The sequence below is a fragment of the Arachis ipaensis genome, chromosome B1 (genome assembly GCF_059453495.1).
Source record: "Arachis ipaensis isolate K30076 ecotype BB chromosome B1, ASM5945349v1, whole genome shotgun sequence".
NCBI lineage: Eukaryota > Viridiplantae > Streptophyta > Magnoliopsida > Fabales > Fabaceae > Arachis > Arachis ipaensis.
The window spans coordinates 54040467-54062347 of record NC_142436.1 but is presented as its reverse complement, the minus strand read 5'-3'; the positions used below and the strand labels follow the sequence as shown (position 1 = coordinate 54062347).

Below are 21881 nucleotides of genomic sequence, written 5' to 3'. Positions count from 1 at the left end.
GACTTTGTTATATACTTTAATTTGTACAGAAATTTTTGCAAGATGATATTTCATCCTATATACCCCCCTCCATTATAAGTATTCAAACAAAAGATACAAGTATATTGTGCCTTGTGACTTTTATCATACTTTACAATGAAATATTCCCAAACTGGGTCAAATTTTCCTCGAGAGGAACCTATTTGAGATTCTTGTACAGCATTATGTTGTGGTTGCTGATCATTATGTGGCTATTCCATCTAAATTCAAAATGACAACAATCCAAAATCCAGATGAATATATCAATTCATACAATTCATACGACATTCAACATAATTAAATTCAACAATTCATCCAGTTAATTCACCAAAACTCAATATAGCCGAATTCAATAGAGCAGAATTGAATTTATATAAAAAATTCAAAATACCAAAATTGAAATAAATATTCAACAGAGCATAATTGAATTTATATAGCAAAATTCTAAAATTGAACTTAGAAGAACTCAGAAAAACTCAACAGAACAAGAACTCAGAAGAACTCTGCATCTGAATTTGTGAACTCCAATCTACCCTATATTCTTCACTGAATAAAATTTAATTGACAAAACCAAAAACCAATGAACTCAAATATGTCCAATTCATACAATTTTGTCACCAACACTAAATACACAAAATTAATTGAAAAGCAAAAATAGTGAAGTACTCACCGCGGAAAAAGTGAAGAGCATAGAAGGTCAGAGCTAGACAACGACCAACGCTTCGGTGACGATGACAAGCAGACGACAACCACGACGATGCTAAGCCGATGACCAGACAATGCCAACACTTCAGAGACGGTGACGCTTCAATCCACGAGTGCTGCTTCGATCTGCGACAGTGACGCTTTGACATGCGACGGTGACGCTTCGCTCTGGCATTTGGTGGAGGTGACGGTGGCATTTGTGGGGAAGAAAGTTGAAGAGAAATTTAGGGTTGGGGGTGACTACTCCTCTTCAAAGAGGAAACTCAGGATAGTGGCTGCAACGTTATTTTACCTCAGCCCCTTTTTTCCCTTTTTTTTAATCAGTGCCAAAACAACGCCATTTCATGGCTTGGGGGAAAATGGGTACTTGCTGAAACCTAGCCGGTTTTTTCGGTTTGCCGGTTAATCGCTGGTTTGGCCGCTTTTTGCCAATTTTTTGCAGAGCAATTTTATAGGTGAACCGGACCAGCTACCTGACTAGTTCCAGTTAACCCAGTTGAACCGTTTGGATCGGTCCGGTTTTTAGAACCTTGGTCATAATAAGAGGTTCAAAAAGTCATAAGAATTGAACCTTTCTTCTGGGTCTAGCCATGAAATTACCCAAGCTACTGCACTATCACTGCATGCACTCAAATTGGTGGGGTTGCAGTTAGCATGGTCACATGTAATTGAATAATTTAATTGCAGTTAAACAGTTATAGCTATAACCTTGTGTTGCAGTTTAAGATCCCTTGCCCTCTCCTAATTGGCCACTCGCAAAGGTCTGTTGGTGTAAACGCTCGGAGAGGACCATAAGTGGGATATGTCATCAGGTCGTGGAGCCTACCAACCTGGAAATATACACAAATAGACAAAATGAACCATGTAAAAATGCAAAAAAGAGATGTCCATTGATTAACAAGCTCGCGTACCATGTTGTGCATTAGACTTTCCCTGTCGACAATTATGTTTGGATTTGGATACGAGTCCAGGTGGTATACCGTTTCATCAGCAAAGTCAACCGCGACGCAATACCAATGGAAGAAGATGTCTTCGACGGAGATGAAAATTTGATTCCAGATTCAATTGGATTTTAAAACTTTTCTAATAAAAATGCAATAACAGCATTGTCAATTGTAACAAGTTGACAAGAATGTAATTACTTACTGGATTGAGAAATTGACTTGGCTTAACCCAGAGTGGCAAATATATTTCAGCAAGTTCATCCACCAACAACCCCTAACAACATCTTCCTAAAATAATATCCCTAGCATGTAAATACGGGGATGCAAACTGAAAATAAATCCTAGAGAAGAAAATACCGGGTGAAGGATCAACTCATAGCAAAATGACGTGTAAGGCACCAAAAATATGGATGATTCAAGTATTGTATGGAGCAAGTGTTATGCATGGCCATCATTTCAACGACTCTTCCATCGATCGGATGTCCAGGAATTAGAGTTATTATGTGATGCCTAGTGAGGCGACATTCAAGCATTCTCACCACAGTGTCTCTGTGTTTAGTTCATTTTATCTTTTAACATACATACGTACACAATCATACATAATTTAAGAGAAAATTAAAAATAAATCCACACACTTCATCAGATAGCCCTGAGAAAACAAGTAATTAAACAACAGAGTGTCTTTGCAGCTGATGAGCGGATAATTTATACGCTTTTTGGCATTATTTTTAGTATGTTTTTAGTATATTTTAGTTAGTTTTTATTATATTTTTATTAGTTTTTAAATAAAAATCACTCTTCTGGACTTTACTATGAGTTTGTGTATTTTTCTGTGATTTCAGGTATTTTCTAGCTGAAATTGAGGGACCTGAGCAAAAATCCGATTTAGAGGCTGAAAAAGGACTACAGATGTTGTTGGATTCTGACCTCCCTACACTCAAAGTGGATTTTCTGGAGCTACAGAAGCCCAATTGGTGCGCTATCAATTGTGTTGGAAAGTAGACATCCTGGGCTTTCCAGCAATATATAATAGTCTATACTTTGCCCGAGATTTGATGGCCCAAACAGGCGTTCCAAGTCAGCTCAAGAATTCTGGCGTTTAACTCCAAAACTGGCACAAAAGCTGGCGTTTAACTCCAAGAAAAGTCTCTACACGAAAATGCTTAAATGCTCAACCCAAGCACACACCAAGTAGGCCCGGAAGAAGATTTCTGCATTAATTATTGATTTCTGTAACCCTAGGCTACTAGTTTTCTATAAATAGGACCCTTTGCTATTGTATTTTCATCTTTTACTCATCTTTTACTCATACTTCATACACTTGATCACGTTTTGGGAGGCTGGCCTCAGGGCCATGCCTGACCCTTGTTCTTATGTATTATCAATGGTGGAGTTTCTACACACCATAGATTAAGGTGTGGAGCTCTGCTGTTCTTCATGAATTAATACAAAGTACTATTGTTTTTCTATTCAACTCAAGTCTATTTCTTCTCCAAGATATTCGTTCGTTCTTCAACTTGATGAATGTGATGATCCGTGACACTCATCATCATTCTCACCTATGAACATGTGCCTGACAACCACCTCTGTTCTACTAGCAATGGCTTGAATGCGTATCTCTTAGGTTTCTGATCTAAGATTGGAACCTTCGTGGTATAGGCTAGAATTATTGACGGCCATTCCTGAGATCCGGAAAGTCTAAACCTTGTCTGTGGTATTCCGAGTAGGATCTGAGAAGGGATGACTGTGACGAGCTTCAAACTCGCGATTGTGGGGCGTGTGACAGACGCAAAATGATCAATGGATCCTATTCCGACATGATCGAGAACCGACAGCTGATTAGCCGATGTTGTGACAGAGCATCAGGACCATTTTCACTGAGAGGACGGGATGTAGCCATTGACAATGGTGATGCCCAACATAAAGCTTGCCATGGAAAGGAGTATGAATGATTGGAAGAAGGCAATAGGAAAGCAGAGGTTCAGGGGGAACAAAGCATCTTCATACACTTATCTGAAATCCACCAATGAATTACATAAGTATCTCTATCTTTATTTTATGTTTTATTCATCTTTTAGTTATCAATCCTCCATCACCATTTGAATCTGCCTGACTGAGATTTACAAGATGACCATAGCTTGCTTCCAACCGACAATCTCTGTGGGATCGACCCTTACTCACGTAAGGTTTATTACTTGGACGACCCAGTGCACTTGCTGGTTAGTTGTGCGGAATTGTGACAAAGTGTGATTCACATTTGAGAGCTCCAAGTCCTTTGGCACCATTGTTGATGATCACAACTTTGCATACCAGCAGCTAAAGTCCATGTCAAACATCACCTTAAACCTTGGCTTACAACTTTTCTTTGTAAAATAAGAAAAACATAAACCACAAGCTAGCTACATGCGTTATCATGGAGTTAACAAGCATGATTCATACAACGAACCAATCTTACACAAGATGTCTTTGTGCTTGAACCAACCCTCAACCACTTAGGAGGTTCTGATCCAAAACATGTTGGAGTTGGTGAATGGAAGAGCCTTCTCCCCATAACAGGCAGTGTCGTTACCTGCACGGAAGGGCTGCCATCGTCTGTATCTGCAAAAACTATGGCTGGACTACCGACGAAGACCTCATGATCTTGGTTGGGTACATGCACATTAGAACTGCCCGCCCCACCAAAAATATTATCAAACATGATGTTCAAAACATCATGGTCTTGCACAAAAGAAAATAGAACTGATGCAACCTTTGCAGAAACCATAAACTTTTCGGAGTTGAGTCGTTGATTCCTAGGCAGACGGAGAAAATAAATTAGAATCTACTATTATAACTATAATTCATGAAGTTCTAATAGAGAGTTTGAGATACATACGTCAACAACTTGGGTTCTTGAGTAAGGGCAGATCTAAGACATATCTTTGAAGGCTCCATTGCAAAATTTTAAAAAGTCAAACACGACCAACCCTTGCTATGCATCAGAGTTCAACTAGTAAATTTATACTCAAATTTCATGAATGTCATCACGACAAATATAACTAGTGAAGGGTGGTATGTACTGCTGCCCAATGGTAGAATTATCTCCCAAATCTCAACATCTTTAATTCTTTATGTATATGATTATTAAATTGTTATTTAATTTTATATTTTGTTTTTATGTTTAATAAACATAATTTTGGTATAAATTTATTTTTTCAAATAATAATTTTATAAATACTAATCAATTAATTATAATAAAATTTAATTATTTTATTAGTTTTTGTAATTTTACTAAATTTTTAATAAAATTCATATAATTTAAAAATTTATCATTGGATTTTAATTATGTTAAATAAAAATTTGTAATTATATTTTTACTAGTTATTTTTTTAGCAAAAAAATACAAAATACTAGAATATTTCATAATGCATTTTACATCAAATACAAAAATAAAATTTTAAAAAGTACTTGTATCTTTTAACAAAAAAAAAAGAGCTTGAAGAACCTATTTTATAATTTTTATCTAATATAAAAATTCAATTATAAACTTTTAAATTATAAAAATTTAATTAAAAAGTTTAATAAAATCATAAAAACAAACAGAATAACTAAACTACACAAAAAATGTTAAGATTATAGAATATTGTAAATTTTTTAAAAAATTAAGAGTAATTATAAATTAAAATTTTGACTCCTAATATTAAAATTCTGGTTACTACTGCTACCAAAGGGATACAACTAATAAATTGGGTTTGTGTATGTATAAAAATTCTACGCAAAGCCTGTACCATATAAAAAGCTAGCCTGAATCATGTCTGAGATAGAGAGTTTTTTTTATTCTTACTCGCTATCAATGAAAACGACAACATAGATAATGAATATATTTAATGATAAAACAACATTTTTTCCTTAATGTTGTTAGTGTCTTATTTCTAGTATACTTTATAAAACATATGCTACTTTACTACATTTTCAACGTACCTGTTAACCAATAATACTCATAACAAAGCAACAAACTAAACTATTGACCAACTTTAGAGAAAAAAAATTAGTTATTACTGCCACTATTGGATTCAAAAATAAATTCAATTGAAATACTCTTCCTCTATATTTTAATTACCCTTGATCTATGGTCTTTCGTTCACATTAATAAAATAAAGAACACACAGCATTAACCATTACGGTAAAGGTTCAATATATATTATCCTAATTGAATTGGAACAAATATAATCTTCTAGTCAAGTTGGCCTTATCAGACTCTATCTTAAAACCAGCGACTGCCTAACCTCTATTTTCAAAGGAATCTCTGTCATGACAACCCATGCTAAGCATAGCTGAACAAATGGCGACAAAAAATAATTACTCCCTTTAGGACTTTGATTGGAACAAAGGTGACTACAACCAGCGTAAGCAGTACAACAAAAGCCACATACAGAGCACTGGTATTTATTATTACTCATACCAATTAATTTTTCTTAGTCAAATACTAATAAAATATAACCCTACAATTTTGTACTTGATTAATCAAAAGTTATTAGCAATAACACATTTTGAAGCAAATTAAAAATCAAGAACTGACAAGTTAAACAAATTCATGTTAATTAACTACTCCATTGCAGCATTAATCACTAAATACAACATACCAAACAATTAGAAAACATAAACACCTTAACCTCAACCTATTAAGTTAATTATAGAACCCTAGTAAAACAAAATTGAAAACACAATCAAGGAGATTGCCAAAAAAAAAAAAACATCAAGCACCAAATACAACATACCAAACAATTAGAAAATATAAATACCTTAACCTCAACCCATTAAGTTAATTATAGAACCCTTGGCAAAACAAAAACAAAAACAACATAATCAAGGAGATTGCCCATCGATGTGAGCGTTCACAACGGCTTCGTAGTTTGCCATCAGCTTCTCGTGAGCATCTTCGAGCTGGCTAACCTTTGCCTTGAATACATTGTTTGAGTTGCGAAGTAGATTAATTTTGAAGTAGTTATAATTGCGAATCTCCTTATCAGTGGTTTCTAGTACTCGACCAAGTATTTCCAAAGCTGCGTCTTCACGGGCAGCCTTTTCAACCAAAGAAAAATGACCATTTGCAACCATAGCAGCTTCAAATGGATTGCCAGGAAATACCACTATGAATCCATAAAACGGAGTAGACTCTCTCAGAAATCTTTCTTACTAGAAAAATCATGGACCAGGTATTTCAGAATCATGGCAAATCTTAACTAGCCATGACTCCATGTTGTTGGCTATGGCAAAGTCAGGAACAGGGTTTAGTTCCTCTTCAGGAATTACAAGAAGCCCTAAATAAAATCATTTGGTAGTCAACAATTACATTCATGCTACAAAACTGTATACGACAACTTTCAGGACAAGTTATAATTAAACAAGTAATTAAACAACAGAGTGTCTTTGCAACTGATGAGCGGATAATTTATACGCTTTTTGGCATTACTTTTAGTATGTTTTTAGTATATTTTAGTTAGTTTTTATTATATTTTTATTAGTTTTTAAATAAAAATCACTCTTCTGGACTTTACTATGAGTTTGTGTGTTTTTCTGTGATTTCAAGTATTTTCTAGCTGAAATTGAGGGACCTGAGCAAAAATCTGATTCAGAGGCTGAAAAAGGACTGCAGATGCTGTTGGATTCTGACCTCCCTGCACTCAAAGTGGATTTGCTGGAGCTATAGAAGCCCAATTGGCGCACTCTCAATTGCGTTAGAAAGTAGACATCCTGGGCTTTCTAGCAATATATAATCGTCCATACTTTGCCCGAGATTTGATGGCCCAAACAGGCGTTCCAAGTCAGCTCAAGAATTCTGGCGTTTAACTCCAAAACTGGCACAAAAGCTGGCGTTTAACTCCAAGAAAAGTCTCTACACGAAAATGCTTTAATGCTCAACCCAATCACACACCAAGTAGGCCCGGAAGAAGATTTCTGCATTAATTACTGATTTCTGTAACCCTAGGCTACTAGTTTTCTATAAATAGGACCCTTTGCTATTGTATTTTCATCTTTTACTCATCTTTTACTCATACTTCATACACTTGATCACGTTTTGGGAGGCTGGCCTCAGGGCCATGCCTGACCCTTGTTCTTATGTATTATCAACGGTGGATTTTCTACACACCATAGATTAAGGTGTGGAGCTCTGCTGTTCTTCATGAATTAATACAAAGTACTATTATTTTTCTATTCAACTCAAGTCTATTTCTTCTCCAAGATATTCATTCGTTCTTCAACTTGATGAATGTGATGATCCGTGACACTCATCATTATTCTCACCTATGAACATGTGCTTGACAACCACCTCTGTTCTACAAGCAATGGCTTGAATGCATATCTCTTGGGTTTCTGATCTAAGATTGGAACCTTCGTGGTATAGGCTAGAATTATTGACGGCCATTCCTGAGATCCGAAAAGTCTAAACCTTGTCTGTGGTATTCCGAGTAGGATCTGGGAAGGAATGACTGTGACGAGCTTTAAACTCGCGATTGTGGGGCGTGTGACAGACACAATAGGATCAATGGATCCTATTCCGACATGATCAAGAACCGACAACTGATTAGCCGATGTTGTGACAGAGCATCAGGACCATTTTCACTGAGAGGACGGGATGTAGCCATTGACAACGGTGATGCCCAACATAAAGCTTGCCATGGAAAGGAGTATGAATGATTGGAAGAAGGCAATAGGAAAGCAGAGGTTCAGGGGGAACAAAGCATCTTCATACGCTTATCTGAAATCCACCAATGAATTACATAAGTATCTCTATCTTTATTTTATGTTTTATTCATCTTTTAGTTATCAATCCTCCATCACCATTTGAATCTGCCTGACTGAGATTTACAAGATGACTATAGCTTGCTTCAAGCCGACAATCTCCGTGGGATCGACCTTTACTCACGTAAGGTTTATTACTTGGATGACCCAGTGCACTTGCTGGTTAGTTGTGCGGTATTGTGACAAAGTGTGATTCACATTTGAGAGCTCCAAGTCCTTTGGCGCCATTGTTGATGATCACAATTTCGTGCACCAAGTTTTTGGCGCCGTTGCCGGGGATTGTTCGAGTTTGGACAACTGACGGTTCATCTTGTTGCTTAGATTAGGTGCTTTTCAGAATTTTTAAGAATCAATTCTAGAGTTTCATGATGATTTGTTGAAGTCTGGCTGGCTGAGAAGCCATGTCTAATCTTTTGGACTGAGGTTTCAACTTATCATCACAAGAGCTTGTTGATTTCTATCAATTTTGCTGTTGTTAGCAATGATCTGCTAAAGCTTGGCTGGCCATTGGCCATGTCTAGTGTTTTGGACCGGAGCTTTCATTGAAAGCTTTGCTGGCTAGTAAGCCATGTCTAATTCCTGGACCGGAGTCTTAGACTAGCATTGCAATGATTCCTAGAATTCTTATTGAAAATTTTGAATCCCTTTATTCTCTTTTCCATATAATTTTCAAAAATAAAAAAAAAATTATAAAACCATAAAAATCAAAAAAATATTTTATGTTTCTTGTTTGGGTCTAGTATCAATTTTTAAGTTTGGTGTCAATTGCATGTTTCTATTTTTCTTGCATTTTTTTGAAAATTACATGCATGTGTCTTCATTAATCTTCAAGTTGTTCTTGATGATTTTCTTGCTCTGATCTTTAGATTCTCTTGTTTAGTGTGTTTTGTTATTTTTCATATGCATTTTTACATTGTCATAGTCCTTAGTATACAAACATTTAAAGTTTGGTGTCTTGCATGCATTGTTTATTTGATCTTAGTTGCATTTTTATTGATTCTCATCATCAAAAATTCAAAAAATATTTTTAAAACTATGTCTTTTCAAGTCAATAATACAGAGAATTGAAGATTTAGAACAGTTAGCAGAGGAATCAAACAGAAAAAGCTGGGCGTTCAAAACGCCCAGTGAAGAAGGAAAACTGGCGTTTAAACGCTAGCCAGGGTACCTGGCTGGGCGTTTAACGCCCAAAAAGGTTGAGATTTGGGCGTTAAATGCCAGAATGGGCACCATTCTGGGCGTTTAACGCCAGGATGACACTAGAGGGAAGATTTTGTTTTTAATTCACATTTTTTTCAAGTTTTCAATTTTTTTTTAAAATCAAATCTTTTTCAAATCATATCTTTTCAATCATATCTCTTTCAAAATCAATTTCTTTCCATTTTATATTTATTTTTACCATTTTCAAAAATTCTTGCTTCAATTAAAGATTTACTTCAAAATTTTCAAGTTGTTACTTGCCTATTAAGAAAGGATCAAACTTTAAATTTTAAAATCATATCTTTTAATTTCTTGATAGTCAAGTAATCAACTTTAATTTTAAAATTTTTCTTTTTCTAAATTGATTTTCAATCATATCTTTTCAAACATATCTTTTCAATCACATCTTTTTCAAAATTAATTTTTTCAATCATATCTTTTTCTAATTTCAAAATCTTTTTCAAAAATTACTAGATTTCTTTCCCAATCTTAGTTTTCGAAAATCTCAATCAAATTTTCAAATTTATTTTTAATTATTTCAAAATCTTTTTAATTTATTTTCGAAAATTCTTCCCCTCTTTTCACATCCTTCTATTTAAGGGACTAAGACTCCTCCTCAAGGTACAATTCGAACTCCCTCCTTCTTTATATGTTCGAATTCTCTTCTCCACCTTCTCCTTCTATTCTTCTTTTCCTCTGACACCTCAAGGAATCTCTATACTGTGACATAGAGGATTTCCTACTTTCTTGTTCTCTTCTCTTTCATATGAGCAGGAACAAAGATAAAGGCATACTTGTTTAAGCTGATCCTGAACCTGAAAGGACCTTGAAGAGAAAGCTAAAAGAAGCTAAAGAACAATTCTCTTTAGAGGGCCTAACAGAGCTCTTCAAAGAAGAAGAAACCATGGCAGCCGAAAACAACAATGCCAACAATGCAAGGAAGGTGCTTGGTGACTTTACTGCACCTACTCCTGATTTCTATGGGAGAAGCATCTCTATCCCTGCCACTGGAGCAAACAACTTTGAGCTTAAGCCTTAATTAGTTTCTCTAATACAACAGAATTGCAAGTTTCATGGACTTCTATTGGAAGATCCTCATCAGTTTTTAGCTGAATTCTTGCAAATCTGTGACACTGTCAAGATCAATGGGGTTGACCCTGAAGTCTATAGACTTATGCTTTTTCCTTTTGCTGTAAGAGACAGAGCTAGAACATGGTTGGATTCACAACCTAAGGAAAGCCTGAACTCTTGGAAAAATCTAGTCAATGCCTTCTTGGCAAAGTTCTTTCCACCTCAAAAATTGAGTAAGCTTAGAGTGGAAGTCCAAACCTTTAGACAGAAGGATGGTGAGTCCCTCTATGAAGCTTGGAAAAGATACAAGCAATTGATCAGAAGGTGCCCTTCTGACATACTTTCAGAATGGAGCATCATAGGAATCTTCTATGATGGTCTGTCTGAACTATCCAAGATGTCATTGGATAGCTCTGCTGGAGGATCTCTTCATCTGAAGAAGACGCCTGCAGAAGCTCAAGAACTCATTGAAATGGTTGCAAATAACCAATTCATGTAGACCTCTGAAAGGAATCATGTGAATAATGGATCAACTCAGAAGAAAGGAGTTCTTGAGATTGATACTCTGAATGCCATATTGGCTCAAAATAAAATATTAACCCAACAAGTCAATATGATTTCTCAGAGTCTGTCTGAAATGCAAGCAGCAACAGGCAGTACTAAGGAAGCTTCCTCTGAAGAAAAAGCTTATGACCCTGAGAACCCAGCAATGGAAGAGGTGAATTACATGGGAGAACCCTATGGAAACACCTATAACCCTTCATGGAGAAATCATCCAAATCTCTCATGGAAGGATCAACAGAGACCTCAACAAGGTTTCAATAACAACAATGGTGGAAGAAATAGGTTTAGCAATGGCAAGCCTTTTCCATCATCTTCTCAGTAACAGACAGAGAATTCTAAGCAGAGCCCCTCTGACTTAGCAACCATTGTCTCTAATCTAATCAAAACCACTCAAAGTTTCATGACTGAAACAAGGTCCTCCATTAGAAATTTGGAGGCACAATTGGATCAGCTGAGTAAGAAAATTACTGAACTCCCTCCTAGCACTCTCCCTAGCAATACAGAAGAGAATCCAAAAAGAGAGTGCAAGGCCATAACCACATCTCACATGGCCGAACATGGAGAGGAGGAAGAGGCAGTGATTCCCACTGAGGAAGACCTCAATAGACGGCCACTGACCTCCATGGAGTTCCCTAATGAGGAACCATGGGAATCTGAGGCTCACACTGAGACCATAGAGATTCTATTGAATTTACTTCTGCCTTTCATAAGCTCTGATGAGTATTCTTCCTCTGAAGAGGATGAAGATGTTACTGAAGAACAAGTTGCTAAGTACCTTGGAGCAATCATGAAGCTAAATGCCAAGTTATTTGGTAATGAGACTTGGGAGAATGAACCTCCATTGCTCATCAAAGAACTGGATGAGTTGACTAGGCAGAGATTACCTCAAAAGAGACAGGACCCTGGAAAGTTCTCAATCCCTTATACCATAGGCACCATGACCTTTGAGAAGGCTCTGTGTGACCTAGGGTCAAGCATAAACCTTATGCCTCTCTCTGTAATGGAGAAGCTAGGGATCATTGAGGTACAAGCTGCAAGAATCTCACTAGAGATGGCAAACAATTCAAAGAAACAGGCTTATGGACTTGTAGAGGATATCTTGGTAAAGGTTGAAGACCATTACATCCTTGCTGATTTCATAGTCCTAGAGACTGGAAAGTGTATGGATGAATCCATCATCCTTGGTAGACCCTTCCTAGCCACAGCAAAAGCTGTGATTGATGTTGACATAGGAGAATTGATCATTCAAGTGAATGGAGACTCCCTTGTGTTTAAAGCTCAAGGATATCCCTCTGTAACCATGAAAAGGAAGCATGAAGAGCTTCTCTCAATACAGAGTCAAACAGAGCCCCCACAGTCAAACTCTAAGTTTGGTGTTGGGAGGCCACAACCAAACTTTAAGTTTGGTGTTGGGAGGCCACAACCAAACTTTAAGTTTGGTGTTGAACACCCACATTCAAACTCTAAGTTTGGTGTTGGGAGGTTCCAACATTGCTCTGAACATCTGTGAGGCTCCATGAGAGCCACTGTCAAGCTATTGACATTAAAGAAGCGCTTGTTGGGAGGCAACCTAATTTTTACTTTAAATTTCTATTTTCTATTGTTATTTTATGTTTTCTGTAGGTTGATGATCATGTGAAGTCACAAAAACAATTGAAAAAGCAAAAACAAAGTAAAAAACAGAATGAAAAATAAAACACCCTGGAGGAGACAGTTACTGGCGTATAAACGCCAGTAAAGGTAGCAGAATGGGCGTTAAACGCCCAGTCTAGCACCATTCTGGGCGTTTAACGCCAGAAAAGGGCACCAGACTGGCGTTTAACGCCAGGAATGGGCAAGAAGCTGGCGTTAAATGCCAGAAATGGGCAGCAGCCTAGCGTTTAACGCCAGGATTGGCAGAAAGGGGGTGTTTTGCACGCCACCTAGTGCAGGGATGAGATATTCTTGACACCTCAGGATCTGTGGACCCCACAGGATCCCCACTACCCCACCACTCTCTCTCTTCTTCACCCATTCACTAATCACCTCAATACCTCTTCCCCAAAACCCCCTCACCTATCAAATCCTACCATTCTCTTCACCACTCACATCCATCCTTCATAAAACCCCACCTACCTCACCATTCAAATTCAAACCACTTTCCCTCCCAAACCCACCCTCTATAGCCGTATCATACACCCCCCTCTCACCCCTATATAAACCCATCTTCACTCCTTCATTTTCACACAACCTAAACACCACTTCTCCCCCTTGGCCGAAACACAAAGCCCACTCCATCTCTTCTATTTCTTCTTCTTCTACTCTCTTCTTTCTTCTTTGCTCGAGGACGAGCAACCTTCTAAGTTTGGTGTGGTAAAATCTAAAGCTTTTTGTTTTTTCATAACCATTTATGGCACCAAAGGAAGGAGAAACCTCTAGAAAGAGGAAAGGAAAGGCAAAAGCTTCCACCTTCGAGTCATGGGAGATGGAGAGATTCCTCTCAAGGGTGCATCAAGACCACTTCTATGAAGTTGTGGCCAAGAAGAAAGTGATCCCCGAGGTCCCTTTCAAACTCAAAAGGAACGAATACCCGGAGATCCGACATGAGATCCGAAGAAGAGGTTGGGAAGCTCTCACCAACCCCATTCAACAAGTCGGAATCTTAATGATTCAAGAGTTCTATGCCAATGCATGGATCACCAAGAACCATGATCAAAGTGTGAACCCGGACCCCAAGAATTGGCTTACAATGGTCCGAGGGAAATACTTGGATTTTAGTCCAGAAAATGTAAGGTTGGCATTTAACTTGCCCATGATGCAAGGAGATGCACACCCCTACACTAAAAGGGTCAACTTTGATCAAAGGTTGGACCAAGTCCTCATGGACATATGTGAAGAGGGCGCTCAATGGAAGAGAGATTCAAGAGGGAAGCCGGTTCAACTAAGAAGGCATGACCTCAAGCCCGTGGCTAGGGGATGGTTGGAGTTCATCCAACGCTCAATCATTTCCACTAGCAACCGGTCCGAAGCTACTATAGACTGGGCTATCATGATACATAGCATCATGATTGGAGAGGAAGTGGAAGTTCATGAGGTTATATCCCAAGAACTCTATAAGGTGGCGGACAAGTCCTCTCCTTTGGCAAGGTTAGCCTTCCCTCATCTCATTTGTCACCTTTGCAATTCGGTTGGAATTGACATAGAGGGAGACATTCTCATTGATGAGGACAAACCCATCACTAAGAAAAGGATGGAACAAACAAGAGAACCTCATCAAGAGCATGAGGAAATTCCTCATCATGAAATCCCTGAGATACCTCAAGGGATGCATCTTCCTCCACAAAACTATTGGGAGCAAATCAACACCTCCCTAGGAGAATTAAGTTCCAACATGGGACAACTAAGGGTAGAGCACCAAGAGCATTCCATCCTCCTCCATGAAATTAGAGAAGATCAAAGAACCATGAGAGAGGAGCAACAAAGGCAAGGAAGAGACATTGAGGAGCTCAAGCACTCCATAAGATCTTTAAGAGGAAGAACAAGCCGCCATCACTAAGGTGGACCCGTTCTTTATTTTCCTTGTTCTTTATTTTCTGTTTTTCGAAAATTGTGCTTTATGTTTATCTATGTTTGTGTCTTTATTACATGATCATTAGTGTCTTAGTGTCTATGCCTTAAAGCTATGAAAATGAATCCATCACCTTTCTTAAATGATTAATTGAAAAAGAAAAAGAAGTGCATGAATTTCAAATTTTAAAACAGTTTAATTATTTTGATGTGGTGGCAATACTATTATTTTTCTGAATGAATGCTTGAACAGTGCATATTTTTGAATTTGATTATTTATGAATGTTAAAATTGTTGGCTCTTGAAAGAATGAAAGGAAAAGGAGAAATGTTATCTGATGATCTAAAAAATCATAAAATTAATTCTTGAAGCAAGAAAAAGCAATGAAAAGCTTGCAAAAAAAAAAGAGAGAGAAAAGAAAAAAGAAAAGCAAGTAGAAAAAGCCAATACCCCTTTAAACCAAAAGGCAAGGGTGATAAAAAGGATCCAAGGCTTTGAGCATCAGTGGATAGGAGGGCCCACAGGAATAAAATCCTGGCCTAAGCGGCTAAACCAAGCTGTCCCTAACCATGTGCTTGTGGCGTGAAGGTGTCAAGTGAAAACTTGAGACTGAGCGGTTAAAGTCGAGGTCCAAAGCAAAAAGAAGAGTGTGCTTAAGAACCCTGGACACCTCTAATTGGGGACTCTAGCAAAGCTGAGTCACAATCTGAAAAGGTTCACCCAGTTATGTGTCTGTGGCATTTATGTATCCGGTGGTAATACTGGAAAACAAAGTGCTTAGGGCCACGGCCAAGACTCATAAAGTAGCTGTGTTCAAGAATCAACATACTTAACTAGGAGAATCAATAACACTATCTAGATTCTGAGTTCCTATAGATGCCAATCATTCTGAACTTCAAAGGATAAAGTGAGATGCCAAAACTGTTCAGAAGCAAAAAGCTAAAAGCCCACTCATCTAATTAATATTGATCTTCATAGATGTTTTTGGAATTCATTGTACATTCTCTTCTTTTTATCCTATTTGATTTTCAGTTGCTTGGGGACAAGCAACAATTTAAGTTTGGTGTTGTGATGAGCGGATAATTTATATGCTTTTTGGCATTATTTTTAGTATGTTTTTAGTATATTTTAGTTTGTTTTTATTATGTTTTTATTAGTTTTTAAATAAAAATCACTCTTCTGGACTTTACTATGAGTTTGTGTGTTTTTCTGTGATTTCAGGTATTTTCTGGCTGAAATTGAGGGACCTGAGCAAAAATCTGATTCAGAGGCTGAAAAAGGACTGCAGATGCTGTTGGATTCTGACCTCCCTGCACTCAAAGTGGATTTTCTAGAGCTACAGAAGCCCAATTGGCGCGCTCTCAATTGCGTTGGAAAGTAGACATCCTGGGCTTTTGGTGCACGAAATTGTGATGTCCAGGCTCGAACAATCCCTGGCAACGTGAGCAACTTGGTACGCGTAATCGTGATTACACTTTAATTATGTAAAATTCATGGCTCTTTCTTTCCCTGGTAATGGCGCCAAGAACATGGTGCCAATACCATGGTTCACAACTTCGATACAACTAACCAGCAAGTGCACTGGGTCGTCCAAGTAATACTTTACGTGAGTAAGGATCGAATCCCACGGAGATTGTTGGTATGAAGCAAGCTATGGTCACCTTGTAAATCTCAGTTAGGCAGATATAAATGGATAATGGTGTTTTTGAATAATAAATAATAAAATAGGGATAGAGATACTTTGTAATTCATTGGTAGGAAATTCAGATAAGCGAATGGAGGTGCTTTCGTTCCTCTGAACCTCTGCTTTCCTGCTATCTTCATCCAATCAGTCTTACTCCTTTCCATGGCTGGCTTTATGCAAGGGCATCACTGTTGTCAGTGGCTACATCCCCTCATCTCAGTGAATAATATGCTCACGCACCCTGTCACGGCACGGCTATTCATCTGTCGGTTCTCGATCATGCTGGAATAGGATTCACCCTCCTTTTGCGTCTGTCACTAACGCCCAGCACTCGCGAGTTTGAAGCTCATCACAGTCATTCAATCATTGAATCCTACTCGGAATACCACAGACAAGGTTTAGACTTTCCGGATTCTCTTGAATGCCGCCATCATTCTAGCTTACGCCACGAAGATTCCGGTTAGGAGATCTAAGAGATATTCATTCTAGCTTATTTCATGTAGAACGGAAGTGTTTGTCAGGCACGTGTTCATAGGGGAGAATGGTGATGAGCGTCACACATAATCATCACCTTCATCATGTTCTTGGGTGCGAATGGATATCTTAGAAGCGAAATAAGATGAATTGAATAGAAAACAGTAGTACTTTGCATTAATCTTTGAGGAACAGCAGAGCTCCACACCTTAATCTATGGAGTGTAGAAACTCTACCGTATGAAAATACATAAGTGAATAGAGGGTAAGCATGGCCGAGTGGCCAGCCTCCCATGGATTACAGAGGTTTCTAGAGGTTTCTCTAGCCTTAGGTGCCATCAATGTTATGAAAAAAACAAAAAAGCTATGCTTTTACCACACCAAACTTAGAATGTTGCTCGCCCTCGAGGAAAAGAAGAAAGAATAGAAGAAGAAGAAGAAGATATGGAGGAGATGGATGGATGTGTGTATTCGGCCATATGGGTGGGATTGGGTGGGAGAGAGATGTTGAATTTTGAAGGTAGTGGGTGTATAGATGTGAGTGGTAAATGGAAAACAAAAGGGATGATCATGAATGGAAAGAGAGATGATGAGGTAGGTGGGGATCCTGTGGGGTCCACAGATCTTGAGGTGTCAAGGCATTTACATCACTGCACCAATTTAGGCATGCAAAATGCCCTTGCACACAACTCTGGGCGTTCAGCGCCAGGTTGGTGGCCATTTTGGGCGTTCAACGCCCATTTGTGTGCCATTTCTGGCGTTAAACGCCAAAACCATGCCTGTTCTGGCGTTCAGCGCCCAGTAGCTGCCCATTTTGGGCGTTCAGCGCCAGAACCATGCTCTGTTCTGGCGCTGAACGCCAGACAGATGCTCCTCCAGGGTGTGATTTTTCTTCTGCTGTTTTTGATTCCGTTTTCAATTTTTATATTTATTTTATGACTCCACATGATCATGAACCTACAAAGACATATAACTAAGAAAAATATAGTTAGATAAATAAAAATTGGGTTGCCTCCCAACAAGCGCTTCTTTAATGTCAATAGCTTGACAGTGGGCTCTCATGGAGCTTCACAGATGTGCAGGGCTTTGTTGAGACTCTCCAACACCAAACTTAGAGTTTGACTGTGGGGGCTCTGGTTGACTCTGCTTTGAGAGAAGCTGTTGTTGCTTCCTCTCCATGGTTGCAGAGGGAGATCCTTGAGTTTTAAACACAAGGGAGTCCTTATTCCATTGAAGGACTATTTCACCTCTGTCAACATCAATCACAGCTCTTGCTGTGGCCAGGAAAGGTCTTCCTAGGATGATGGATTCATCCTCTTCCTTTCTAGTATCCAGGACTATGAAATCAGCAGGGATGTAAAGGCCTTCAACCTTTATTAACACGTCCTCTACTTGTCCATAAGCCTGTTTTCTTGAGTTGTCTGCCATCTCTAAGGAGATTTTAGCAGCTTGCACCTCATAGATTCCCAGTTTCTCTATTACAGAGAGGGGCATGAGGTTTATTCCTGAACCAAGGTCACACAGAGCCTTAAAGATCATGGTGCCTATGGTACAGGGTATTATGAACTTTCCAGGATCCTGTTTCTTCTGAGGCAATGTCAGTTGATCCAGATCACTTAGTTCATTGATGAACAAGGGAGGTTCAACTTCCCAAGTATCAATGCCAAATAATTTGGCATTCAGCTTCATGATTGCACCAAGAAACTTGGCAGTTTTCTCTTCAGTAACATCCTCATTCTCTTCAGAAGAGGAATACTCATCAGAGCTCATGAAGGGCATAAGGAGGTTCAATGGAATCTCTATGATCTCTAGATGAGCCTCAGAGTCCTTTGGTTCCTCAGAGGGAAGCTCCTTATTGATCACTGGACGTCCCAGGGGGTCTTCCTCCTTGGGATTCACGTCCTCTCCTCTCCCCACAGGTTCGGCCATGGTGCTTATGTCAATGGCCTTGCACTCTCCTTTTGGATTCTCTTCTGTATTGCTTGGGAGAGTACTAGGAGGGATTTCAGTGATCCTTTTACTCAGCTGGCCCACTTGTGCTTCCAGATTTCTAATGGAAGATCTTGTTTCATTCATGAAACTTACAGTGGCCTTAGACAGATCAGAGACTAAGTTTGCCAAATTAGAAGTATTTTGTTCAGAGTTCTCTGTCTGTTGCTGAGTGGATGATGGAAAAGGTTTATTAGTGTTAAACCTGTTTCTTCCACCATTATTAAAGCCTTGTTGAGGCTTTTGATCCTTCCATGAGAAATTTGGATGATTTCTCCATGATGAGTTATAGGTGTTTCCATAAGGTTCACCTAAGTAATTCACCGCTGCTATTGCAGGGTTCTCAGGATCATAAGCTTCTTCTTCATGAGAAGCCTCTTGAGTACTGTTGGATGCAGCTTGCATTCCATGCAGACTCTGAGAGATCATATTGACTTGCTGAGTCAATATTTTATTCTGAGCCAATATGGCATTCAGAGTATCAACATCAAGAACTCCCTTCTTCATAGGCGTCCCATTACTCACAGGATTCCTTTCAGAAGTGTACATGAACTGGTTATTAGCAACTATGTCAATAAGTTCTTGAGCTTCTGTAGGCGTTTTCTTTAGGTGAATGGATCCACCTGCAGAAGTGTCTAGTGACATCTTTGATAGCTCAGATAAACCATCATAGAATATATCCAGGATGGTCCATTCTGAAAGCATGTCAGAAGGACACTTTTTGGTCAACTGTTTATATCTTTCCCAAGCTTCATAGAGGGATTCACCATCTTTTTGTTTGAAGGTTTGAACATCCACTCTAAGCTTGCTCAGCTTTTGAGGAGGAAAGAACTTGGCTAAGAAAGCCGTGACCAGCTTATCCCAAGAGTTCAGGCTGTCTTTAGGTTGAGAGTCCAACCATATTCTAGCTCTGTCTCTTACAGTAAAAGGGAAAAGCATGAGCCTGTAGACTTCAGGATTTACTCCATTAGTCTTAACAGTATCACATATCTGCAAGAATTCAGTTAAGAACTGAAAAGGATCTTCAGATGGAAGTCCATGAAACTTGCAGTTCTGCTGCATCAGAGAAACTAATTGAGGTTTAAGCTCAAAATTGTTTGCTCCAATGGCAGGAATGGAGATGCTTCTTCCATGTAAATTGGAATTAGGTGCAGTAAAGTCACCAAGCATCCTCCTTGCATTATTATTATTTTTGGCTGCCATCTCCTCTTCCTGTTCGAAAATTTCTGAAAGGTTATCTCTGGATTGTTGTATTTTAGCTTCTCTTAGTTTCCTTTTCAGAGTCCTTTCAGGTTCTGGATCTGCTTCCACAAGAATGTTCTTATCCTTGCTCCTGCTCATATGACAAAGAAGAGGGCACAGAAAAATAATAATAATAATGGAGATCCTTTATACCACGGTATAGGGATCCCTTTGTAAGTGGAAGAAAAGGGGGAGACAAAGAATGTAATATAATGGAAGAAACACAACTGTGAGGATGGCAGAGATGTGAGATGAGATGTTAGGATATGAATGAATAAATAGAATAAGATGGGAGAGAGAGAATTTTCGAAAATAATTTTTGAAAAAGAGTTAGTGATTTTTGAAAATAGTTTTTGAAAAATGTTAGTAATTTTCGAAAATTAAGATTTAAAAATTAAAAATTAAAATAATTAATAAATTAAAAAGAAATTTTGAAAAAGGGGGAAGATATTTTCGAAAATGAGAGAGAGAGAGTTAGTTAGGTAGTTTTGAAAAAGTTAAGAAACAAACAAAAAGTTAGTTAGTTGGTTGAAACAAATTTTGGAAACCAATTTTGAAAAGATAAGAAGTTAGGAAGTTAGAGAAGATATTTTGAAATCAAATTTTTTTGAAAAAGATAAGATATTTTTGAAAAGATATGATAGAAATTAGTTTTTGAAAAAGATTTGATTTTTAAAATCTCAATTAATGACTTGATTCACAAGAAATCACAAGATATGATTCTAGAACTTAAAGTTTGAATCTTTCTTAACAAGTAAGTAACAAACTTGAAATTTTTGAATCAAAACATTAATTGATTATGTTATTTTCGAAAATTTGATATAAAAATAAGAAAAAGATTTTTGAAAAATATTTTTGGAATTTTCGAAAATAACTAAGAATTTTGAAAAAGATTTGATTTTTGAAAAAGATTTTGAAAGAGATAAGATTTTCAAATTGAAAATTTGATTTGACTCATAAGAAACAACTTTGATTTTTAAAAATTTTTGAAAAAAGTCAACTCAATTTTTGAATTTGATGAGAGAAAAAGGGAAAGATATTTTTTTGATTTTTGAAATTTTTATGAAAAACATGAAAATTATGCAATGCATGAAATTTTTAGATCAAAACAATGAATGCATGCAATAATGCTATGAATGTCAAGATGAACACCAAGAACATTATGAAGATCATGATGAACATCAAGAACATATTTTTGAAAAATTTTATATGCAGAGAAAACATGCAAGACACCAAACTTAGAATTCTTTAATGCTTAGACACTAAGAATTCAAGAATGCATATGAAAAACACCATACAACACAAAACAAAAAATCATCAAGATCAAACAAGAAGACTTACCAAGAACAACTTGAAGATCATGAAGAACACCATGAATGCATGAAATTTTCGAAAAATACAAGATGCACATGCAATTGACACCAAACTTATGATATGACTCCAGACTCAAACACGAAACAGAAAAATATTTTTGATTTTTATGATTTTCTAAATTTTTTTTTTGGATTTTTTTTTGGATTTTTTTTTCGAAAATTATATATAAAAAAAGAAAAAATAAGGATTCCAAAATTTTTAATATGAACTCCAGGAATTTTGCCATGTTAGTCTATAGCTTCAGTCTAGGAATTAGACATGGCTCACTAGCCAGCCAAGCTTTCAATG

The 21881-nt window shown here is 37.6% G+C and overlaps 1 protein-coding gene and 2 non-coding genes across 3 annotated transcripts; 1 reads left to right on the top strand and 2 right to left on the bottom strand.

Annotated features, from left to right (window-relative positions):
• Positions 1-1257: 1257 nt before the first annotated feature.
• On the bottom strand, positions 1258-4431 carry LOC148576607 (uncharacterized). Its single transcript, XM_088502758.1, is given in 8 exon segments — positions 1258-1342; positions 1432-1553; positions 1635-1779; positions 1877-1941; positions 1997-2216; positions 2303-2356; positions 3978-4030; positions 4114-4431. Coding segments are annotated over 8 exon segments (1062 nt in total).
• A 6525-nt stretch (positions 4432-10956) lies between these two features.
• On the bottom strand, positions 10957-11060 carry LOC148576606 (small nucleolar RNA R71). The gene has a single exon (XR_015904078.1). It is a non-coding gene; the product is annotated as a small nucleolar RNA R71 (small nucleolar RNA).
• Positions 11061-19676: 8616 nt separating this feature from the next.
• LOC148576605 (small nucleolar RNA R71) lies at positions 19677-19784 on the top strand. Its single transcript, XR_015903397.1, has one exon. It is a non-coding gene; the product is annotated as a small nucleolar RNA R71 (small nucleolar RNA).
• The last annotated feature ends 2097 nt before the right edge of the window (positions 19785-21881 follow it).